Below are 22,176 nucleotides of genomic sequence, written 5' to 3'. Positions count from 1 at the left end.
CAGACGATCCATACTTCTTAATTTTAAGTGCAGTTTTATTGCAAATAGAAACTTCCGCCACGTGCTCTTAAGATTTCTAAAAGCACGTATTAGGTTTCGTTTCTGTTTGTCGGAACATCGCACGGCCAGTTTTGAGTGAGTCGCGCGCTATAATATAGATCTCTATCATCCCCCGTCTGGAGTTAAGGCTCCTTTCTGTGCGTCGTGTCGCCGGGTTTATAGTTATGGGCCAGACGAGGTTGACGAGAATCTGGTCACCATATCCCCCGTCTGTTAGTAATTTGTCATCTGAGAGGTTGCTTTTATTTGCTCAAGCAAATAGGTAGTTTGATCATAGAAAAAAGGAATGCGAGGAGATCTAACCTCACCCCGATCGATAACCGTCCGTACTCGGCTTGTTTATCCTAATCTTAGGGCTATCTTAGGCGCATAAGAATTCCCGCGAAAAAGGGATATCGTGGAGTCCGCAGGACGTAACAGTACACAATCGCTCATCTGTGTTTACCAAAATCTAAATTCAAGTCGTCGTACGGATAAACTTCCGAGTTTAGATAGAGTTTTACGTTGGTCAAGTTGCAGTCGACGAATTGGCTTGTGTCGGCGGACATGACGTTCTTCCGACCCGTCTGCAGAGCGAAGACGACGTATCGCGGTTTCTCGAGCTGAGTCGCGGTCTTAATGGCCTACGAGTGCTTGGTCGTGTTCTGCAACAGGGGATACTCGTACAGATCCCACGAACGGAAACCCATACCTAGATATCGTCCATCTTCCAAGGTGCGCAGCATCGACAACTTGTTGATCTCGTTCAATACCACGTGAGGCATTCGCCATTGTATCTTGAGTATTTTGATAAAAGGCTGCAACGCGATACTTCTCACCAGGGAATTGTTGTCGTTGCGCGATCGTATCAAGATCAATTCGTGACGAGCGTTGATCACCACGCGTTTGTAATCCTCGCAAAATCCCAGTAACAAGTTGAGCAGTACGCAGAAATTGAAATATCCGTTCGGGTTATTATGTAGTTCCCAGCCCGCGTTTCGCAGGATCACGCTTCTGTTGGACGATACCGTAACGTAGTTCTTGAGCGTGTTGGTTATTCCTACGTTTTTACAGCGATCAATCTTCATACCGTCGAGCTCGTATCGAATCTCGTCGAACATGAACGCGACGCAATTAGTACCCAATACCACGTTATCGGCTTGACCGGCTGCTTTAGTCACCGTCAATGTTCCTTCGACGTAGAGACAACTTTCGCACGGCAACGTATACAGATCCTGCTGTTGTATGGGTATTCGTATCTCGTCGCTATAGTCAAACGTTGTGTTGGCGTACGGGTTGTACGTGTGAGTCTCGATCTTGACGATGCGATCGTCAAAGACCGGCTCGCCTCCGATGTTGAGAATTTTTTCAGTCATCGTCCAGATGTTTCGCACCGCGAATCCCAAAGATTGTAAAAATTTAACGTTCGACGCGTTGAGCTTCTTTTTCGTCGCTTGTTTAACGCCGCCGAATGTCAACTTGACGATATCGTCGATCGACGCAGCCGTAAAGATATTATTATCTGTCGCGTGCTCCGAGTCGTTCAATACTAGCATCTCATGTGTCGTGCGTACACTCACGCTTTACGCACACACTGGCGCGTTATTGCTCTCGCTGTCGTATGTGCAATCTGACGATGATCTCTTCTCCGCAAAAATCGAGCAATCGTCCGTCTTGATCAGCGACGCGTATTGTTAGTTTTGTAACGCTCCGCGCGATGATCGGCAGGTAAATGATCTGCGCCGGCGTTTCCGATATCTTATATCCCGGTGGTACGCTCGGTGAAAATTCGTGTATCGTATGAACGCGTTTGCCGTTGTTGTACGAACCCGCGGTCACGTTACACTCCACGCGGATAATGTTTACGTTAATAATATTAATCGGTGCGTCCGATTCGTGCCACTGTCCCGGCTGCAATATACGCGTCGACGAGAATCCCAGCAGCGATCCGACGTTGTTCGGTTTGTTAAAGTTCACTCTGAAAGCGCACTTGATCTCGCTCTTCATCGTATTGTAATTTGCGCGGAACACTATCGGGTATTCCGCGGCCTCGTTTTCGTAGCTGTTCGCGCGAACGGTCTCCTCTCGCGCGATATCCGCGACCGACGTATGACGATCGTCGTTGGAACGAACTACGCGTCGCGGACGTTTACGTGAAATTTCACGTTTCAAAAACTCGTGTATGGCTCGTATCTCGTACGATCCCTCGGGAATCGTAATTTCCGTGTCATCCTCGTCGAAATAAAATTTATTATTCGAAGAATTCACGTTCGTGTGATAAGTCTCGAAACACGTTAGACCGAGCTCGTAGTCACCGTCGCTCAGATCCACGGCGGGAAAATAGTGCTCCGCGAGGATGCTGCTCTTCCCGGTCAGCGTGAACGTTATAGACATGTCGGCGGAAGCTGCTCGACGAACACTGAGTCTCCGCACGGCGCGTCGTCAGGTTTTAAATTAGCGCCCATTGTCATCGATTGTCCGGAAAAATTGCAAACATAATTGTCCGCAGATGCTCTGATCGTACCGTTGATAAGACGTGTGATTGTACTCAATTTTCGTCACGCTTGGTCCGAAATATTGCACCAGTTCTTTCGGTGGTCGAAGATTGCCGAAACTGTTGAAATATACGACTTGATCTCCCCTCTTGGCGTACGCTACCCAATGAGTACCGGCCGCCGGCACACCCGGTATTTACGAGTTGATCTTCAAAACAATACTCGATGACAAGATCTACACGGAGGACGATAAGCAAAAGTACAGGAGCATACTGTTGGCAACGAGTGCTCATAAATACAAGCACGATCCTCGCGAGCGAGTAATGGGCAACAAGGGATACAAGTATCAATATATAATCTCACCGTTAATATCGACCGAATCCAAGAAGAAAAAAATCCAAAAAGTGATTACTCGCGCCTCGCGCGATGACGCTAACCGATAATAAGATCGACTACGTGCACTGGGATGACCCCAACGAGTTGGTGGATCGTCTGCGATTGCTCGACGCTTCGCGTCAAGCTGGCAACACTGCCCACGACAACGAGATCATGTCGATCATTGAAGAACTTCGCGAAGCCGGGTTTATTATAAATTAAACGGTGCGACGACGATCCGTTCAATCAGCGTCAAAATGCCGATCAACAAATTTGGATTGTTCGAGCACAGCGGAGACGCGACAATGCCATTTCGTACCATCGGTGGAGCGGATTAATGAGAAATTTTGTGCGCAATAACGCTCTGTGTCGCGCCGCCACGGACTTTGACGCAAGGTCGCGCAAGATTCGTCGCGTAGCGCAACCTGAGACTGACGATGACGCGGTTAACAAACTATACGTTGATCAATTCTTTAAAATGTTGAACAATCAACGAAAAGAATCAGACGAGAAGCTGACTACGTTCGAGAAAGATCTGCATGCGTTACGAACTGCGATAAACAAGCTTCGACGTCCGACAACCGTTGAATCAAACGCGACAACGAACAACAATGGACAAACGGTCCAGCAAAAACGACTATCGAAAGGCGACGAGTGAAGAGAGGCAACGGTTCATTAATGACGGCGACGAACGGCAACGAACGATTCAAGAACGGTTGTCGGACGGCTATCTAACGGTTCAAGAACGGTTGTCGGACGGTTGTCGAACGGTTCAAAAACAGATTCAAAACGATTACGAGCGGTTTAGAAACAGCTGCGAACTACGCGGATTACGGAGGCTACCACTACATACTTACCGTCATCAATGTGTTAAGCAAGCACGCGTGGGCCGTGCCACTCAAGGGTAAAGGCGGAAGCAAAACAGCTAACGCTATCGCTGAGATCATTCGACACGGTAACGTATCGGTCGAATCAGGTATAATGTATCGCTTGTCGTCGTACGGACTCAGAGCGATTTTTGTTTCGGACATGGTGTACACCTTGTGTCGTTCGGACCTTATGCAAGTCTGCTGTCGCGTCATTTCAATTTTGTCTCGCAGACACCTCGTGTAATCGTCGAACGTTATTGACCTGACTACGACGTTACTCTTAACACCTTTATCTTTTTTCGTATTTTTTTTACTGTCCACTCGCAAGGCGTACATCTTCGCCCTGAGTCGAATTCGGTCATGATCGCACCGTTGTTTTCGTCTTTCATCAAGCCCGGAATTTTTTTATTGGCGAGTAGGATACAGTACGCGTTGTCGATCGCGTATTCGCTTGTGTCGAATTTAGCGATATCGCGTTTCATGTTCTTGTACACATCCTCGCACTCTATGTGATATATCAGACTGTCTGTATCGGTGTACATAATTCTACACATGTCGCGATACAGGGGAGACATGTACTCGTGATGAAATTTGTACAAACAGATTTTCGATATGTCGAAAATGCACATGCCGACGTAAATAGGTTTGTCAAATTTAACCTCGAGTTTTTGCAGTTCAACGGCTATCAGATTTTCCGCAAAAACGCTCCTGCTGTGAAAATTTGGTTTCGAGATCAGTGCCTCCGCGCCGTATCTATCGTTCCACTTTGTTAATAAAATTTTACATCAATGTGATTTCGAACGTTCTCCATAGTTTTACCAAATACCGCGTTGTTCATCAATTTATATAAATTTTTCTCGAAATCGTTTTTGGCCAGTGTTCTAAATTTTGTATTAAGTTCGATGTAATCGCGGAGCCGTGGAGATTGAGCGAATTGTAATACGCGATGAATTTTTGTGACGCGAAGACCATGGCGTGTGCATTGCTGTAGGTTGCGGTGGTGTATGACATAACGTTTCTTATCGTACAGCGTGGCGAGAAGTTTTTCCTGCCGTTTGCCGGGCGGTTTATCGCGCGTCGGACAGAACGGTAGGTCGGCGTGCGCGTCGTGTTTATTCTGCGGATACTCTAGATCGACTTCGAGAATGTAACTCGTGAGCGAATCCAAAGCGATCGCGCTAAACTCAAAATTCGAGACGTCTTCGACCCATCAAAAATCTGCATAGGGCAATGGTTCACACATCGCCCAGCCGTACAAGTTGTTTACATCGAAATACATCAGGTACGACGATGGTTTTGATGGATCGTAAGATTGCATGTACCTGTTATTAGCCCGTGCGTATCTGCCGGAACATTGACTCAAACCGCCGCGTATACCGCGTTCGATGAACATGACCATGTCAATGTCCGTGAGCAGTTCGAAATTGATACGCGTATGCTTCAACATAGCGTCCCACGTGAAACCCGGTAGAGTGTAATAATACGCGGGATCGAGTCCATAACTCGCGATACAACTGTCGCGAAAATTTTCAAATATGACGGCCAATAACAAGACATCGGTTTTGAGATATAAATCGCTGTATTCGCCCAAGATTCGAACGGAGAACCGCTGCCAGACGTTGACGGCGTGCGCGTAATCGCTCTCGGATACGGTGTCACCTGTCAATGAACTGTAAAACGAGTCGCGCGATGGTAAACACGAGTCCTCCAACTTTTCGACGCAGTCAATGTACTCGTACGGAAATACGCCTTTTCGCGTCAACAAATCAAAATTTTCTGCGGATAATTCACAAAATTTGCGTTGTAATATTTGCAGTTTATCCTTGCTGAGATAAGATGCCAATTTGTCGAGACTAGCGGTGAGAAACTTGTATGAATCGATAAATCGCAATTTGATGCAAGTTTTTTTATCATTGTCTTGGGTGCTTTTAACGTTTTTCGTAAATAAAATGTATTTTTCCTTCGTGATTGGAAGTAAGTCTACACGTCCTTCGTACGCTGTAGCTATTTCCGTGATAATAAAATGTGAATCGTAACCTGATAAATTATGAAAAACTATGGGAATGTAATGCAATTAGAATGCGCGGGACCTCGATAATTGCCGGTCAAGTGACAGTGATCGCGTACCCGCACGTCGTCTGGCTCGAACGGTTTTTCGCACACGTGACAGTGCGTCGCGCTCCGAAATATCTCCCACTCGTCTCGCGTAAAATCTGTCATGGGTATATTAGCGGACAAGATATAGTCTTTACGTCGTGTGCTAAACGTCTTAGTTCCTCGGCGAACCACGCGACGCAATCCTTATCGCGACGAAATCGATACGCGGATAACGAGTCGTCATACGAGCACCGCACGTAGTATCCTATGCTAAATACCTGATGATGTTGAGACCTGAACGTGGACGTTGTCGGATCCGCATCCGTCTTCTCGAGGGTACATTCCAAGTCGGCGTATACGACATATGAAAGTCGTTCCTTTCTGCTGTGATTCTTGAAACTCAGCCACTTGTCGTCCTCGCTCGGTAGTCGGATGGCACAGTTGTTTATCTTTCGGCAGTCTACACCGTGGGCTTGTAATTTCTCGCTCGAACTAAAATAATATAAACAACTGCAAAAAAAAAAAACAATTTTTGTAAATTACTAAATAAAAAAATAAAATATTTTATAATTTTATTAAAAAGAGTATAAGTACTCACCGATCGCAAAAGTATTTCCGACCATGGTACCTGCTCAATTGCGAGCTAACGAGACGCGATAGATTTTTTATCCACGCAAAATGTCCCACGTTGTCGTCTCGCAAGTCCTGCACGTACAGCAGATTTACGTGCTTTTCTCTCTTCCGGTCGGTGAGCCGTATCGGGAGAACGGTTGGCGTCTTCTCTCCCTCGATGGTATACACATTGATGGATAAATTGTTGAATTGTTCGAACTTTTTAATTTAACTCAACGTCATTGGAAACTCAATGCCTTGTAAATTTAATACTGTTGTATAATGAGGGTACGAGGATTCCCGATATGTATGGTCCTTGACAGGATACAGCGCGGCGACCACTGACCACGCGAAGCACGCATTGTCCATAGATTGCACGTTGATCACCGCTGTTTTCGATTTAATTTCTTGCGGTAAATTGATAACATCCCGCGCGCAAAGGATTGTACTTGTTCACGTTCACTGTCAAATTGAGTATACGCGACAACGCCCACCCACTGTCGCGTTTCTGAAACTCTTCAAGGGACGATAAAGTAGGCTCAATAACGTGTTGCTCGTACCATTCGCGCAGATCGGACCGATCGGACGAATGAAAGAGTTCGCAGTTTCTCGTGCTGATACTTTTGTTCGCACGTTTGTCACCCGTCACAAACTCACCGTTGAACACAGTGTTTATCTTTACACTTGCGTGTCTTTGCATGACGTTTTGCACATGATCTAGCACGATGTCTCCAGCATCTTCGAGAAATTGTCGCGGTTCGATGTAATTGGTATTTATCACTGCACCGGTTAATACACGGGTTTCGATCGTCACTACTACTGTCCGCCGCGTACTTACCACCGATATGTACGAACCGTCTCTGTAATAGAGTCTTCGCACCTTCGAGTCGCACGATTCTTGCCACTAAAGATAACCTGTTTCCGACAGTCTGAGAGCCGCGGACGTTTGGAACGACAGTCTTCTTCGAGCTGCTCAATAAACTTCTCGCATCGCTGTTCTTATACAAGATATTCGCCCGATAGCGAATTGGTAGCGATTTGGTTGGATTGTTCCAACAGGTCGCGTTCCGTTTCATCGAGATGTTCCATGTTTTTTTTAATACTGTCTTTTTCACACTATTTTTTAGATCACATTCTTTGATGGAGCACTTGCACATGACTCGATCACACGCTGAACAATATCGTGTGCAATATTGAACGGCATAGTGCATGCATGTAAACAAATAATGATTGAAGTAAGGGGCATTGAAGTGATTAAGGTGCCAATTATTAATATCATCATGGTCACGTTCATAAGTTCTTTCAAGCATCGATATATAGTTGGGATCATCGATACGGTCAAGGTACATATACATACGTGCCGAATTGTTCATCACCGCTAATTCAACGTATTTCCCAATACTTGTGCGAATCTTAATGTACATTGCTTCACAACCACCATCCTCGATCTTCCGAAAAATTGCAATCGCCCAATAGTGATACTCCCAATAGGGCGGTTTAATGTAATATCGACTAATACTGGCCAAGCGAGTTGCTTCGGCATCGCAATTGTCCCACAGCCGTCGATACACCTTTCGTCTCACGTTAGAGTCCCAGTCATAAGGATGCTCGGTTTTGATAACGATTCCTTGTCTGACAATGCGTTCACTGGTTCCGCGTATACCGAGTTCGCGATCGCGAAGAAACTGCACCGGCGATATTCGTTGCACATCCCTCAATCTTTCGTCTCGCACATCTTCATCATTCTTCAAAGCATCGGCGATATAGTTTATTAAATAATGATCATAGCCTAAAGAGGTTATATACTCGTTAAGATCACACGCGTTAAGATCACTTGGCCATTCCATGTTGCGCACGTTATATATAATGTCCCACTCGCGATAATGTTTTCTTTTATCACTTCATGCAAATCGGGCACATGTTGCACGGATATATTTGGTACAATGGAGTATTACGACAATTTTTGCAAGATCGACCGTTCATTACGTCGTACGGTTCGGTTACATGCTCTCGATATGCACGTATGTGCTCACCAGTATCTGATGAAGCAATCATACACGAATAACACAGCTTATCTGAACCGTATCTAAAATAAAAGTAAAAGATGCAACACTTCGTACGTTCATCTAACGCTAAAAATTCGGGACGCGACACTATTTTTTTTTATAACTTCTCTACGGTTATCGTTTTCATCGCTGTTATAAGTGCTGTCCGGTGACAACGGACAATCCTCGTCGGATGAATTGTTGCGGCCCCAATTAGCATTACGAAATAGATTAAGAAACTGTTTAAAGAAAAGACGTTATTGTAAACGAGACAATGAAGAATCAAAGCAATGAGTTGCGCGATCGGCCTACATCCGATCGAGCAACTCAGCGGATCCGAAGGACGAACAACCGAACAAAAAGGAAAGAGAAGAGAGGACGCGAGGGCAATCGGAGTCGGGCAGCGACGAACGGGTCTTGTACGAAATAAGTTGTAAAGGCGAAGTAGTTAGTAAAAGTCGTGTTTATTGCAACCAAAGTGTTAGTTATGTGCCTCCCGCCTCCTCCTTGGAAAGATTGAATCCAAGTGTCCCAAAAAGGGGCACAACAGAATCTACATCCATTATTGCCTCAAAATTATTGTCCATCTCCATTTTTGTTCACTGTTTTTGAAAAAATGTTTTCTCTATACCGCCCACTTGACACAAAAAAAACTTCAGCCCCGAGTATGGATTTTTAAGAGCCGCGATAATGTTTTTTTTTCTTATCGTGTGCAAATCGGGCACATATTACACGAAAATATCATATACAATGCTTCGTGACATTTTGAACAATACCGGCCATGCATCGTTCCGCGTAACTCAACGAAGTGTTTTCGGCGAGCGTACATGTAACCGATATCAAGGTCCGATAGAGCAACCATGCACGGAGCATATAGTGCAAGTGCACCACCCGTTGAATAATAAAAATATATTACGCAATGTTTCGTACGTAAATTTAGTGCAACGATTTCCCAACACAGCACTATTCTATCGATGACTTCTTCATAATCGTCATCTTCATCACTGAAATAATCACTGTCGTCCGTTAACGCGCGATCCTCGTCTACAGCCATATCGAAATTATTGTCATCTCCTTTATCGTGAAAAATATTCCTCTGTGTTGAATACTCGGCACAAAAAATGCAAAATAGCCGCTATACTTTTTTCCAATTGATATACCGACGCGTAGACTTTCAAATCACAGACTGTGATTTTGACTCGCTTCATTCTTCCTTATATACTTTTTCTATTGCCTTTTCCTCTCGTTCCAACTAGAGCATCGCGTATCGTTTCTTCTGTTTTAGTGCATGGTGTATACACTGCAGAGAAACAATATCTCCCATAGAAATTGAGTCGCGTTGCTGCGCTTATGCTGTCTAGTGTTTATAAAATCTAGCTGCCTGTCATCGGGGCTCGCCTTTGTAACGCGCGACGCCATAACCGAATGGCGCCGCGAAACCCCGATAAGCGACTTTTTTTAGAAAGAAAAATAAAGAGGAGAGACCGCGACGGTTGAATTGCCTAAAATTTTTGGTCGAGTACCTACGTCGACCATCGATGCTCGCATCGAGATGATATTCGTTTGTAAATTCTGTCATCGACGTTCGTCGATACCCTAATGCCGCCCCCCTCCCTCCCCGCGCTTGATAACTCTTCCTAGACAGAAAAATGAAAAGGACCGCGGCGTCACGCTAGTCACAGGTCATAAATTATAGCCGCCTGTCATAGGCGCTCGCTCGCATCTAAAGTGTGAAATTGGTCTGTACGGGTAATTGAGAGGTACACAAATATTCGATATAACTTTTTTTATTGAACGGTGACAAGAGACTGGTGCCGAACGCTCGCGAGGCCCAAAGCCCCCACTCCCCACGCCTTTTGCCGTCTCGCTCCGGCATCCTCGCTCTCACACTCGAACGCTCTTCTCACTCTCAGATCTCATTCACTCTCATACACTCCAACTCTCCCCCGTTTGATTCAACGTTTATCTCTCGCTTTTCCCTGAAGTCTTGCCGATCGTCGTGGTTCTGGTTCTTCGTGGTTCGATGCTTTGACGTCTCGTTCCCTCGTTGTTTCCGGTCTTCCGGTCAATTGGTTTGCATGTCGTTTTGTCTCCACGTTGTCGTCGAAATGTATTTTGTATGTCAGATTTTTTACTGTGTGGTCCGAGCTGTTCGGTTATTTTCGCTTTACTCCAGTTCCCGGCGTCCTTCCGAAAATCCCGAGCCCAGACCGCTTCCCCCTCAGCGAACTCGGCCCGTCTGCTGCCTCCTTTGCTCTCGATCTGTTTAGCTTGTTTTCGGAGTACTGTTTGTGTTATGTCTGGTTGCAACAAACTAAAACGCGTTCGGAGTTCCCGGTTGAACAATAGTTTCGCGGGCGATTCGCCTGTGGTGCTGTGCTTAGTCGTACGGTAATCGAAAAGGAACATGTCGACTGCTTGTTGTATTTTTTTTTCATTTTTTAACATTGCCTTAACTTTTTTCTTAAATATCTTTACAAAATTTTCGGCTGCACCGTTTGTAGCTGGGTGTTTTACTGGCGCAAACGAGTGCTTCACTCCTAACGGTCGTAGAAATTCCGCAAACTCCGCGCTCGCGTATTGTGTTCCGTTGTCGCTGACTATGTGGTGCGGCAGTCCGAAACGTGAGAATGTCTTTTGGAACACTGATATCGTTGCTGTTGCTGTCGTTGACTTCATGATCTCTACTTCCGGCCACTTTGTACGTGCGTCGATGATCAGCAGGAAACTGTGTCCTTGAAACGGTCCAATAAAATCCGTGTGCACGCGTTGCCACGGCTTTTCCGGCCAATTCCAAACTCTCGCTGGTGGTTTCGATGGTGCGCTGCGTCTCGAGTCTCCGCGCATTCCTTGCAGCCCCGCGCATGTCTTTCCACGTTCTGATCGATTTTCGGCCACCAGAAAAACGATCTTGCGATCGATTTCATTCTGACTATTTCTGCATGCGTCGCATGCAATTCGCTGAGCACCTCTTCTTGTAATTTCTTCGGTATAATGACACGATAGCCCCACATTAGGCAATTTTCTTCCATTGTTAGTTCGTCCTTCCTGATCTCATATTTTTGCAGACCCTCTGGTATATTTTTTCGGTGTGACCACCCTAGCGTGATGTAATTTGTTACCTGTGCTAGTTCCTTATCTCGGCTGGTTTCCTTTGCGATTTGTTTGTAATCAAAACATGCGAATTTTTGGTCGGTCACGTATTTTAAGTATGTCATCTCCGTTTTCTCCTCTTTTGCTTTTTTCTCGAGTATGGGGAGTCTTGAGAGTCCATCGGCTACATTTTCCGCTGAACGTACATATTCTACGCGAAATCGGAACGCGGATAAGAAAATAGCGTATCTTTACAGTCTTCGCGCTGCCATAATCGGAATTCCTTTTTTTGACCCTAAAATGCGAATTAACGGCTGATTGTTTGTTCTTAGGGTGAAATCCCGTCCGTATAGGTAATCGTAATAAGTTTGCACGCCGAAAATAATCGCTCTCGCTTCTTTATCTATCGGTGCGTACTTTTTTTCGCTTGCTAACAACGTTTTTGATGCGAATGCGATCGGTCGATTCCCGTCCGGTGTGGCATGCGATAGCACGGCGGATAAGCCATAATCCGAAGCGTCGCATGTCAAAATAAGTTCTTTTTTTGGATCGTAATTTATTAATACTTTAGCCGATTTCAAATCTTTTTTGCTTGTTCAAATGCTTATTAACAGCTTTCTGTCCACTCGAATTTGTTTTTTTTTCGCAGGCATTCATGCAACGGATGTAATTTTGTGCTTTGATCCTTAACGAATTTCACATAATAATTTATGGTTCCCAAGAACGCTTGTAATTCTTTAATATTTTTTGGATGCGAAGCCCGATCGATCGCTTCTACCCTGTCTTTTAGTACATGAATACCCTCTGCATCGATTTCGACTCCTAAATAACGAATTTTTTTTCGCAATTTCAGTCCGCATTCGCTTAGTACATCGAATACTCTCCTATCGTTGTTAGATTATCGTCATCGTTGACTCCCTTTATTACAATATCGTCCAAGAAGACATAAACGTTCGGTATGCCAGATAAGATCTGTTCCATTTGTTTCTGAAAGAATCCTGGTGCCGACGCGATTCCATACGGTAATTTATTTGGTTCAAACAGCCTTTTGTGTGTGCTTATTGTGAGGTATTTTTTTGATTCTACGCTAACGGGGACCTGCGCGTAGGCTTCTTTCAGATCAATTTTGGAAAAGACTTTACCTCCTTGTAACCCTGCTATTAAATGATCTATACGCGGTAACGGATGTTTGTCTACAATTAAGTATGGATTTAGCGTTACTTTGTAGTCTCCGCATAGTCGTACTTCTCCGCTTTTTTTTATGCGACTATATATTGCACGACGGTCTCGTTTTCGAGTTGTATGCGTTGTCTCACTCGGTCACGCAGCACCTGCACGCTTACTTTCGGCTTGAAATATTGCGTCATTTTTTCCATAATGATTTCCAAGTCTGTTTCCGCTGGCTTGCTCGGGGCACACACATTTCGAATCGCCGCGTATGTATCCGCGGCTCACTTTTGTTAATAGAATTGCTCTTTTTTTCGCTGCATCTGTAATCTCATTTGCCACGAAGTACAATTCAATCCGCTCTATGAATTGTTCTCAATCGTCTACCCTGAGCTTGAAATCCAGTTGACTTCGGTATTCCATTCTTGATTTTCTTGTTCCCATATTTGTTGGTCTCCCGTCTTCTGGTTGTCTTTGATCATCCGTTATTTGCGAACGTGATTCTTTCGCTGCCGTACGTAGCTTTACACGCAGTTTTTCGAGGTTTTCTTCTTCGTCCCATTCGATTTCTCTTCCGCTCAGTTCTTCCCGTACTTGTTCCTTTGATAGCTTTTGGATCCAGGCAGTTCTTGGTCTGATATCCTTCTTGTCGCCCATCCGGCTTATAGCCTATGTCGTTTTATCCTCGTCGCCAGTTGGTCTGTACGGGTAATTGAGAGGTACACAAATATTCGATATAACTGTATTTACTGAACGGTGACAAGAGACTGGTGCCGAACGCTCGCGAGGCCTGAAGCCCCCACAATAGAAGTTATTTTGACAGTTCTATCCTGTGAGCTCCGAGGGGGGAGCGGGGCGGGAGAAAACTCGATGGCGAGGGGGTCCGCGGAAGGAGGGGGGGGACTCGAGGGCAAGAGGGTCCGCGGGGGGGGCTCGAGGACAAGAGGGTGTTGGGGGGGAGGTCGGCGAGCGCGTCGGGACATGTTGTTTATTAAATATTGATAAACATATCGTTGACAAGGGGTACCGCCGCCGTTCGACCGAGGGGGTGTCCGCGTTCTACGCCAAGGGTGGTCCGCGGGGGGGAGGTATTCGCGTTCTACGCCAAGGGTGGTCCGCGGAGGGGGGGTAGGTATCCGCGTTTTAGACCGAGGTGGTCCGCGGGGGGGTCGTCACTTTATCGGCGCGGAGTATTACAAAGGCTAACGGGCGCCGTTCGGCTGCTAAAATTTTATCGGCGGCGCGTCGCGGGAGGATGGAGGTCCGCGTCCAACGACCACGTCGGTCCGCGTGACGTCACACGGCTCGCCCGCGTCTCGTTTGCGTTGTCTATCCCTCGCGCGCGGTCTCTCTCTCGCTCCCGTTCCTCCTCATTGATGTTCTCTCTTGCTCCCGACCTCCTTTGTCTCTCCCCCGTTCGCGCGCGTCTTCTCGTTGGCGTTCTCTTTTTCTCGCTCGCGGTTTCTCTCGCTCCCGTCCCCCCGTTTGCGTTATCTCTTCCTCGCGCGGATTTAACTTAATAATTATTATTATTATTTAAAATATTATTATTATGAAATATACTTAATAATAGTGAAGGAAGCGGAAAAATGAAGGTAATTATGCAGTTTAGGGGAAACACCTCCGATGACCTTGACCTTGACATATGTTGTCAAGGTCACCCTCCTGAGTGACCTTCAGAAGGTTTTAGCCGTCGCTCGTTTTTTATTAAAAAGTTATTAACAAAAAAAGGTTTGGCGACCTCACCGATTTCAATGACCATGATATATGTTGTCAAGGTCATGACCCCGAGTGACCTTCAGAAGGTTTTAGCCATCGCTCGCTATTCGTTAAAAAGTTATTAACAAAAAAAGTTTGGAAAATATAGTATATATAAGTGCATATATAGGTTAGTTGACGCGCTTTAAACACTTAAATACTTTTAAAGCGCGTCAACTAACCTATGTAGGTTAGTGATCAACGATTTACTGCTTTAAATGTTGTGTTTTGGTAAAGCAGCGACTTTTTCGCAAAATAAAGTATTCTCTGCTTTAACAAAAAGACTTCAATTTATCAACAATTTACTGCTTTAAATGTTGTGTTTTGGTAAAGCAGCGACTTTCTCGCGAAATAAAGTATTCTCTGCTTTAAAGAAAAACGTAATATTAGTCGTTTATGCCTCTCAGTACTTAAAATAACTGCTATATTTTCGAAACTTTTTTTGTTTATAACTTTTTAATAAAAAACGAGCGACGGCTAAAACCTTCTGAAGGTCACTCAGGAGGGTGACCTTGGCAACATATTTCAAGGTCAAGGTCATCGGAGGTGCTTCCCCTAAACTGCATAATTACCAAAATGAATAATAAATGATATATATGGAATTAAGCATAAAAATATTTATTCATAAAATTTTAAATTTTAAAAAATTACCACACTTCTTCTTCTCTCTCAAACTCGTGTTCGATTTCGAACAGTCTTCGAAATCCACAAATGTCTTCGTCTCCCGAAACGTCCCAGATTTCGTTATTGTTGTCAACATCTACTTGTCTGAACCAGCGTACCAAACGCCGGGTATGTATGTTGATAAATCCACGAATGCGGATTTTATTGAAATATATAAAATTGGGCTAAAAAGAATTTTAAAAAATTTAAAAAAATTTAAAAAAATTTAAAATCTGTAAAAAAATATTTACACACACCTGTCTGTGAGGAATCAGAACCCTCACCATATTGTAAAGGTGAACCTCGCGCACCGGCACGTTATCGACCAATATCCACTGTAACTTTAACAAAATGGTTAATTTAAAAAAATATATAATATACAGTTATGTATTGTTGCGTGCATGCCGCCCGGTATGCTTTTTTAAAAAATGTTACGCCCAAGCCGACAGTGAGTCTGTGACTCTCTCAGACACTTATTCACACTCGCGCACTCACGAAAATAACGATTTAAACGATCGTCGTGACGAAGTGACGAACTGCACGCTTTAGCTTGGAGTTCGAAAAGCATACCGGGCGACACGCACGCAACGGTATTAAGTATACATACTCCTACTGCGGGGTACACGATTTCTATGCACTCTTCGATTCTATGATATTTTTCTTCCATTTCTTCTTCTTACACTGTGCTCTACTTGCGCTTGCGAACGTTTTCACACTACTGACTTAACTGACTGCAGAGGACTGAACCAGAGCTCAGAAAAGTAATTAACATAAAATATATCTAGCATTACAATAGCGAGAAAGGATTCGTTGGAGCATCGACACCACATAGGCGAGCGTCGCCGGAGCATCGCTTCATAGTTTACGATATACGATATACCTTAAATTTCAAGCGGTCCGAGTGATTCGAGTCGAACGTCGCATATACGGCTCGAATGGAAATGCGTGTAAAGTAATTAAGTCATGATTTATAAAAAAAAAATAAATTTTTTATTCTTCTTCTTTTACATATTTTTTTTGTTTTTTTTTTTTACGTACTACGGTAGCGCACTAAAAAATAAAGCTGCGAGCTCACAATCGACGAGCTGATGTTTATCGAAGGCATCGATATCGCGTATTACATTCAATACTTGCGTAGGATCCGTTACAGTGAATTACAGCCGTTACAGCGATTTTGGAGAATTGCGTGAACTTGACATCGACCGTTTCGACAATTCTACCCAATCGCGTCGATGCACAGATCAAGATCGAGCATATGGTGTAACGTCGATTCGGTCATCGTTAACCGTACGTTTAAAGACTCGAGACGTACGAGTTTGACACCGTTAATCGTACAAATTCTCAATGTTAGCGGTCCAACGCTTATAAAATCACACTTATATCTTTACAGGATCGAATAAAATTCTGAATGTTCCGTCGTTGTTCGTAGAATCCCTTCCACGTTTCGAGGGACAGTATCAATTCCGTTTCTCGATGATCTCCTACGGCGATCTCCACGTAACTCGGTGGACCCACGTTAACGCCAACTTCAAGGAATTTGTATCCCGTAGCCGTCAACGCGTATCGTCTGCTGAGTATATGAACCGCGCGACGCTTCAACGAAATGCTGTAAAAATAACGAAATTAGTAATAAAAAATAATACAATTTATAATTTGCAATTTAAAAAAATATAAAGCTATAATTTAAGAAAAAAACGAAAAACTTACTTGTTACACTTGTTCTCGTACGATGGAGTTTTATCATCATCGTGAATCGGTACGTAATAATTCATACGTCTACTGCCACTGTTACCGCCGTTGCTTCCTTCAACGGAATACATTCTTTCTCTCGGTTATGAGAAGTGACCGTTCGCACAAGCAGTCGATACGAGACTAGTCGTATAAAATTAATCGAATATACGCGGCAACTTCTAAAACTATGATGAAGGAGGGGGGAAATTAATGTTTCTGGAACGCGCAATCAGCGCTCTGAAATTTAGGAGAGGGGGCTAAGGTAGGATGTTTTTTTTTATTAAGACGTATATCCCCCCTCCTCCCTTCCGCATGACATCAACCGCGAAACATGTTCAGACATGTTCGCAGAAACCTGATACCCCCCTCGAAGCTATCGAGTTAGAATTCGTCACGTATACCTACTTATTCTTTAATTTTGTACACTATCGACCAATGGGCGAAAGGAAATAAAACATTGTAAAATTTACACATACATATAAAATTTATTTTTTAAAAAGATGAAAATTTTTTCTGACGTTTCGACCACCAGTTAAATATTTTTAATACATTTTGCAACGCGCAATTCTTAACGTGTTTTCCACATCGCATAGTATTGGTAGCATCTAAAATAATTAAAGATTCGATATCTTCGTAATCCGCATCCAGAGTCTCGATGTTTAGGTCTTTTCTCGCTTTATTCTCAAGCAGATCTACCAGCCATTCTCGTTTCTGGCATCCCTTGACGTAGACGAGAGTCGGCATCTCGTCGTCGTCGTCGTCATCGTCATCGTTGTTGTCCTCTTCCTCACCGAGCACGGCTGACGTAATTAAACGCTTCACCTTGCTGTACGGCACGTTTCGACGAACGTTGGTGCGGACATGAAGAGATATCTCTTTTTGTTCAATGCGTGAATCGAGAGGAATGACGCGCGTTTCGTGACACTCTGATTTTTATATCCTGCTCCCCTTTTTTCCCCCTCTCATAAATTTGTATCGGGAGTTAAAGAGAGAGAAAATTTTCGTCGACGTTGCCGCGAACACTCAGACTATTTTGCGCACTACGTTGGTCAACGGATTGTACTCGATCACGCGATCGTGTATGATGTACGCGGAGGTATTCGGCGGTACGTTCTCCATGCAATCGAATTCTAGTCTGACATCCACGGTGGCGTTTTTGACGGATTTGTTTTGTCGAGAGCAATTGATGGTCACGAACGGGCCGTTACGTAGAAAAGTCGAAACGGTGAGACTCGGCTCGAGATATTAGTATCCGTAATAGCCCTTGCAGAAATGCGCGTACATATCGTACAGAATCGCCCATCTGTGTTTACCAAAGTCCAAATTCAAATCGTCGTACGGATAGACTTCCGAGTTTAAATAGAGTTTCACGTTGGTCAATTTGCAGTCGTCGAATCGGCTCGTGTCCGCGGACATGACGTTCTTCCGACCCGTTTGCAGAGCGAAGACGACGTATCGCGGTTTCTCGAGCTGAGTCGCGGTCTTAATGGCCCACGAGTGCTTGGTCGTGTTCTGCAACGGAGAATACTCGTACAGATCCCACGAACGGAAACCCATACTTAGATATCGTCCGTTTTCCAAGGCGCGCAGCATCGACAGCTTGTTGACCTCGCTCAATACCACGTGAGGCATTCGCCACTGTATCTTGAGTTGTTTGACAGTAGGCTCCAACGCGAGACTTTCCACCAGACAATTGTTGTCGTTGCGCAATCGTATCAAGATCAATTCTTGACAAGCGTTGATCACCACGCGTTTGTAATCCTCGCAAAATCCCAGTAACAAGTTGAGCGGTACGCAGAAATTGAAATATCCGTTCGGGTTATTAGCGTGCTGGTTATTCCTACGTTTCTGCAGTGATCAATCTCCACACCATCGAGCTCGTATCGAATTTCATCAAACATGAACGCGACGCAATTATTCCCCAATACCACGTTATCGGGTTGGTCGGCTGCTCTGGTCACCGTCAATGTTCCTTCGACGTAGAGAAAACTTTCGCACGGCAACGTATACAGATCCTGCTGTTGTATGGATATTCGTATCTCGTCGCTATACTCGAACGTTGTGTTGGCGTACGGGTTGTACGTGTGAGTCTCGATCTTGACGATGCGATCGTCAAAGACCGGCTCGCCTCCGATGTTAAGAATTTTAGTCATCGTTCAGATGTTTCGTTCCGCAAATCCCAGAGATTGTAAAAATTTAACGTTCGATGCGTTGAGCTTCTTTCTCGTCTCTGTTTTCGTCTCTGTTTTAACGCTACCGAATGTCGATTTGATGATATCGTCGATCGTCGCAGTCGTAAAGATATTCTTATCTGTCGCGTGTTCCGAGTCGTTCAACACGAGCATGTCACACGTCGCGCGTTATTGCTGTCGCCGTCGTACGTGCAATCTGACGGTGATCTCTTCTCCTCGAAAATCGAGCAATCGTCCGTCTTGATCCGTGACGCGTATTGTTAGATCCGTAACGCTTCGCGCAATAATCGGCATGTAAATGATCTGCGCCGGCGTTTCCGATATCTTATATCCCGGTGGTACGCTCGGTGAAAATTCGTGTATCGTGTGAACACGTTTGCCGTTGCTGTACGCACCCGCGGTCACGTTACACTCCACGCGGATAATGTTTACGTTGATAATATTAATCGACGCGTCCGATTCGTGCCACTGTCCCGGCTGCAATATACGCTTCGACGAGAATCCCAGCAGCGATCCAACGTTGTTCGGTTTGTTAAAGTTCACTCTGAAAGCGCACTTGATCTCGCTCTTCATCGTATTGTAATTTGCGCGGAGCACTATCGGGTATTCCGCGGCCTCGTCTTCGTAGCCGTTCGCGCGAGCGGTCGCCTCTCGCGCGATATTCGCGACCGACGTACGATCATCGTTGGAACGATTTACGCGTTTTCGTGAAATTTCGCGTTTCAAAAGCTCATGTATAGCTCGTATCTCGTACGATCCCTCGGAAATCGTAATTTCCGTGTCATCCTCGTCGAAATAAAATTTATTGTTCGAAGAATTCACGTTTGGAATCGTGTGATAAGTCTCAAAACACGTTAGACCGAGCTCGTAGTCACCGTCGCTCAGATCTACGGCGGGAAAATAGTGCTCCGCGAGGATGCTGCTTTTTCCTAAATTAGCGTCGATCGTCCGGAGAAATCGCAGGCACAATTGTCCACAGATGTTCTGATCGTATCGCTGATAAGACGTGCAATTGTACTCAATCTTCGTCACGCTCGGTCCGAAATATCGCACCAATTCTTTCGGCGGTCAAAGATTGCCGAAACTGTCGAAATATACGACTCGATCTTCCCTTTTCGCGTACGCTACCCAATGAGTACCGGGACCCGCTGCATCGTCCAAATTCACGATACCGCTCTCGTTTCTACGTACACCGCCAATCGGTAACGAATCACGCATGAAGACACCTCTGAAGAACGGTATGCGCATACGCCTTGCCAGTCGATTCAATTGTACGTTAGTCGTAATACCCGCGGGCATATTTAACGTCTTTTTGACGTTTTTTTTTTCGACGCTACTCCTCGCCCGCGTTTGTGCGGGCCGAGATACAGCCCTCGTCCATATTTGTACGGAGCGAGATAAAGTCCGCGACCTTTCACGGCGCGATTGTGACGCTGCATTTCTTCCAGCTGACGCCGCGCGGCTTTGTTGTCGTTCACGGCCTTTACGATTCCCGCCGCTCCGCCGGCCAGAGAACCGAGAACTCCCAACAACGGTAGAATCGGCAATACGCCGCCTCGTTTTGCTGTCGGAAGTATCCGTTTTTTTGTTAGCTTTTTTTTCTTTACCGTTTTCGATTTTTTCGTTTTCGTTTTCAAGCCTATTCCGAGCTTCGTCTTAGCCTTCATGGTCGCCCAGACGGCTGTAGCGGCAGCTCTCTCTCCAAGAGTCGAATCTTTTCGCGCTTCCGCAGCGAGTATCTCGTCCGCCGCGTGTCTCTCGGTGAGATCGCGGTTACGCGAATAGGTTATGTCGTGCCAGAGAGAAGAATGAGAGACAACACGGCCCGGTTTTAGGTGATCCGCGAACGCGATACGCCCTCTGGGATCGACGTAAAACGTGCACATGAATTACGTAGCCAACGTCCGCGTTTGGGCCACGGGGTAACGCATACGTGCACGATTTAGGTTGCGTTCCGTGCTAATGTCGGTAACTCAAAGTTATTGATTTTTCGTTATGTGAGCGAGCGAGAAGGTATAAGAATGAGCGAGATGACAATAAGAGCGAGCGAGACAGTAATTGGAGTGAGCGAGATGAGAATAACACATGCAGAAGGCTCGGGCTCGGGGGTGGGGATCTGATCGAGGATCGGGCATCGAGTCTTTTCCTTGCGCGCCGTTGTTCTTATCTCGCTCACTCTTGTTACTGTCCTACTCGCTCTTATTGACGACTCGCTTGCTCTTATACCTTCTCGCTCGCTCACGTAACAGCTGTGTTTTAAGACCGACACGCTTTAGAAATTAATGCAAATTATCACATTTAACATTTTTTATATATACCGGCATACACATGTATACATTTCTCAATTATATTACAATAAACGATTTACGACAACGAATCGAAAATAATTTTATTCAATGCAACTCGCTATAACTGTTACTCATTATTATATATACTTATAGTATACTACTGTTACTACGTTTACGCGAGCGTTACTTCTGTAGTAACTTACGACATATCACTCGTTTACGCGGAATAAATTATCGTAAGTTACTACAAAATCCCGTTTACGCGAAGGAATTATCGTAAGTTACTACAGAAGTAACGCTCGCGTAAACGTAGTATGTGACGCTTATATATTATACTGTTTATATGTTGCATCCAGTCCCTATAAGCGCGTAATATTATTTGATATTAAATAATATTCTTGGTATATCCTTAGAATATTAAATGAGTAATTTAAGAATATACCAATAATATTAAATAATATTAAATAATCTTCCTGGAATATGAATAGATTGTTATATGTCCACTTCATATAATATTAAATAAATAATATTATTTAATGTTATTAAAATATTATTTGAGATAAGAAAAAGTATTTTATAATGATATTCTGAATATTTAAAAAGTAATATTATTTAATATTATAATGATATTCTGAATATTAAAAAGTAACATTATTTGATATTATAATGATATTCTGAATATTAAAAAGTAATATTATTTATTATTATTTAATATTATAACAATTAAGTTATATGTGATCGGTAATCGCTAC

General features: G+C 44.4%; 1 protein-coding gene and 1 pseudogene across 1 annotated transcript; both read right to left on the bottom strand.

The window, feature by feature from the left end:
• Positions 1 to 683: 683 nt before the first annotated feature.
• On the bottom strand, positions 684 to 1,595 carry LOC139816953 (uncharacterized). The gene has a single exon (XM_071784782.1). It carries the CDS (start codon positions 1,593 to 1,595, stop codon positions 684 to 686), a length of 912 nt encoding a protein of 303 aa, XP_071640883.1.
• A 4,874-nt stretch (positions 1,596 to 6,469) lies between these two features.
• Positions 6,470 to 7,187, bottom strand: LOC139815681 (uncharacterized; annotated as a pseudogene).
• Between the last annotated feature and the right edge of the window lie 14,989 nt (positions 7,188 to 22,176).

This window comes from Temnothorax longispinosus, chromosome 7, assembly GCF_030848805.1.
Source record: "Temnothorax longispinosus isolate EJ_2023e chromosome 7, Tlon_JGU_v1, whole genome shotgun sequence".
NCBI lineage: Eukaryota > Metazoa > Arthropoda > Insecta > Hymenoptera > Formicidae > Temnothorax > Temnothorax longispinosus.
The sequence above is the reverse complement of the archived record's forward strand: the minus strand, read 5'-3'. Positions and strand labels throughout refer to the sequence as shown.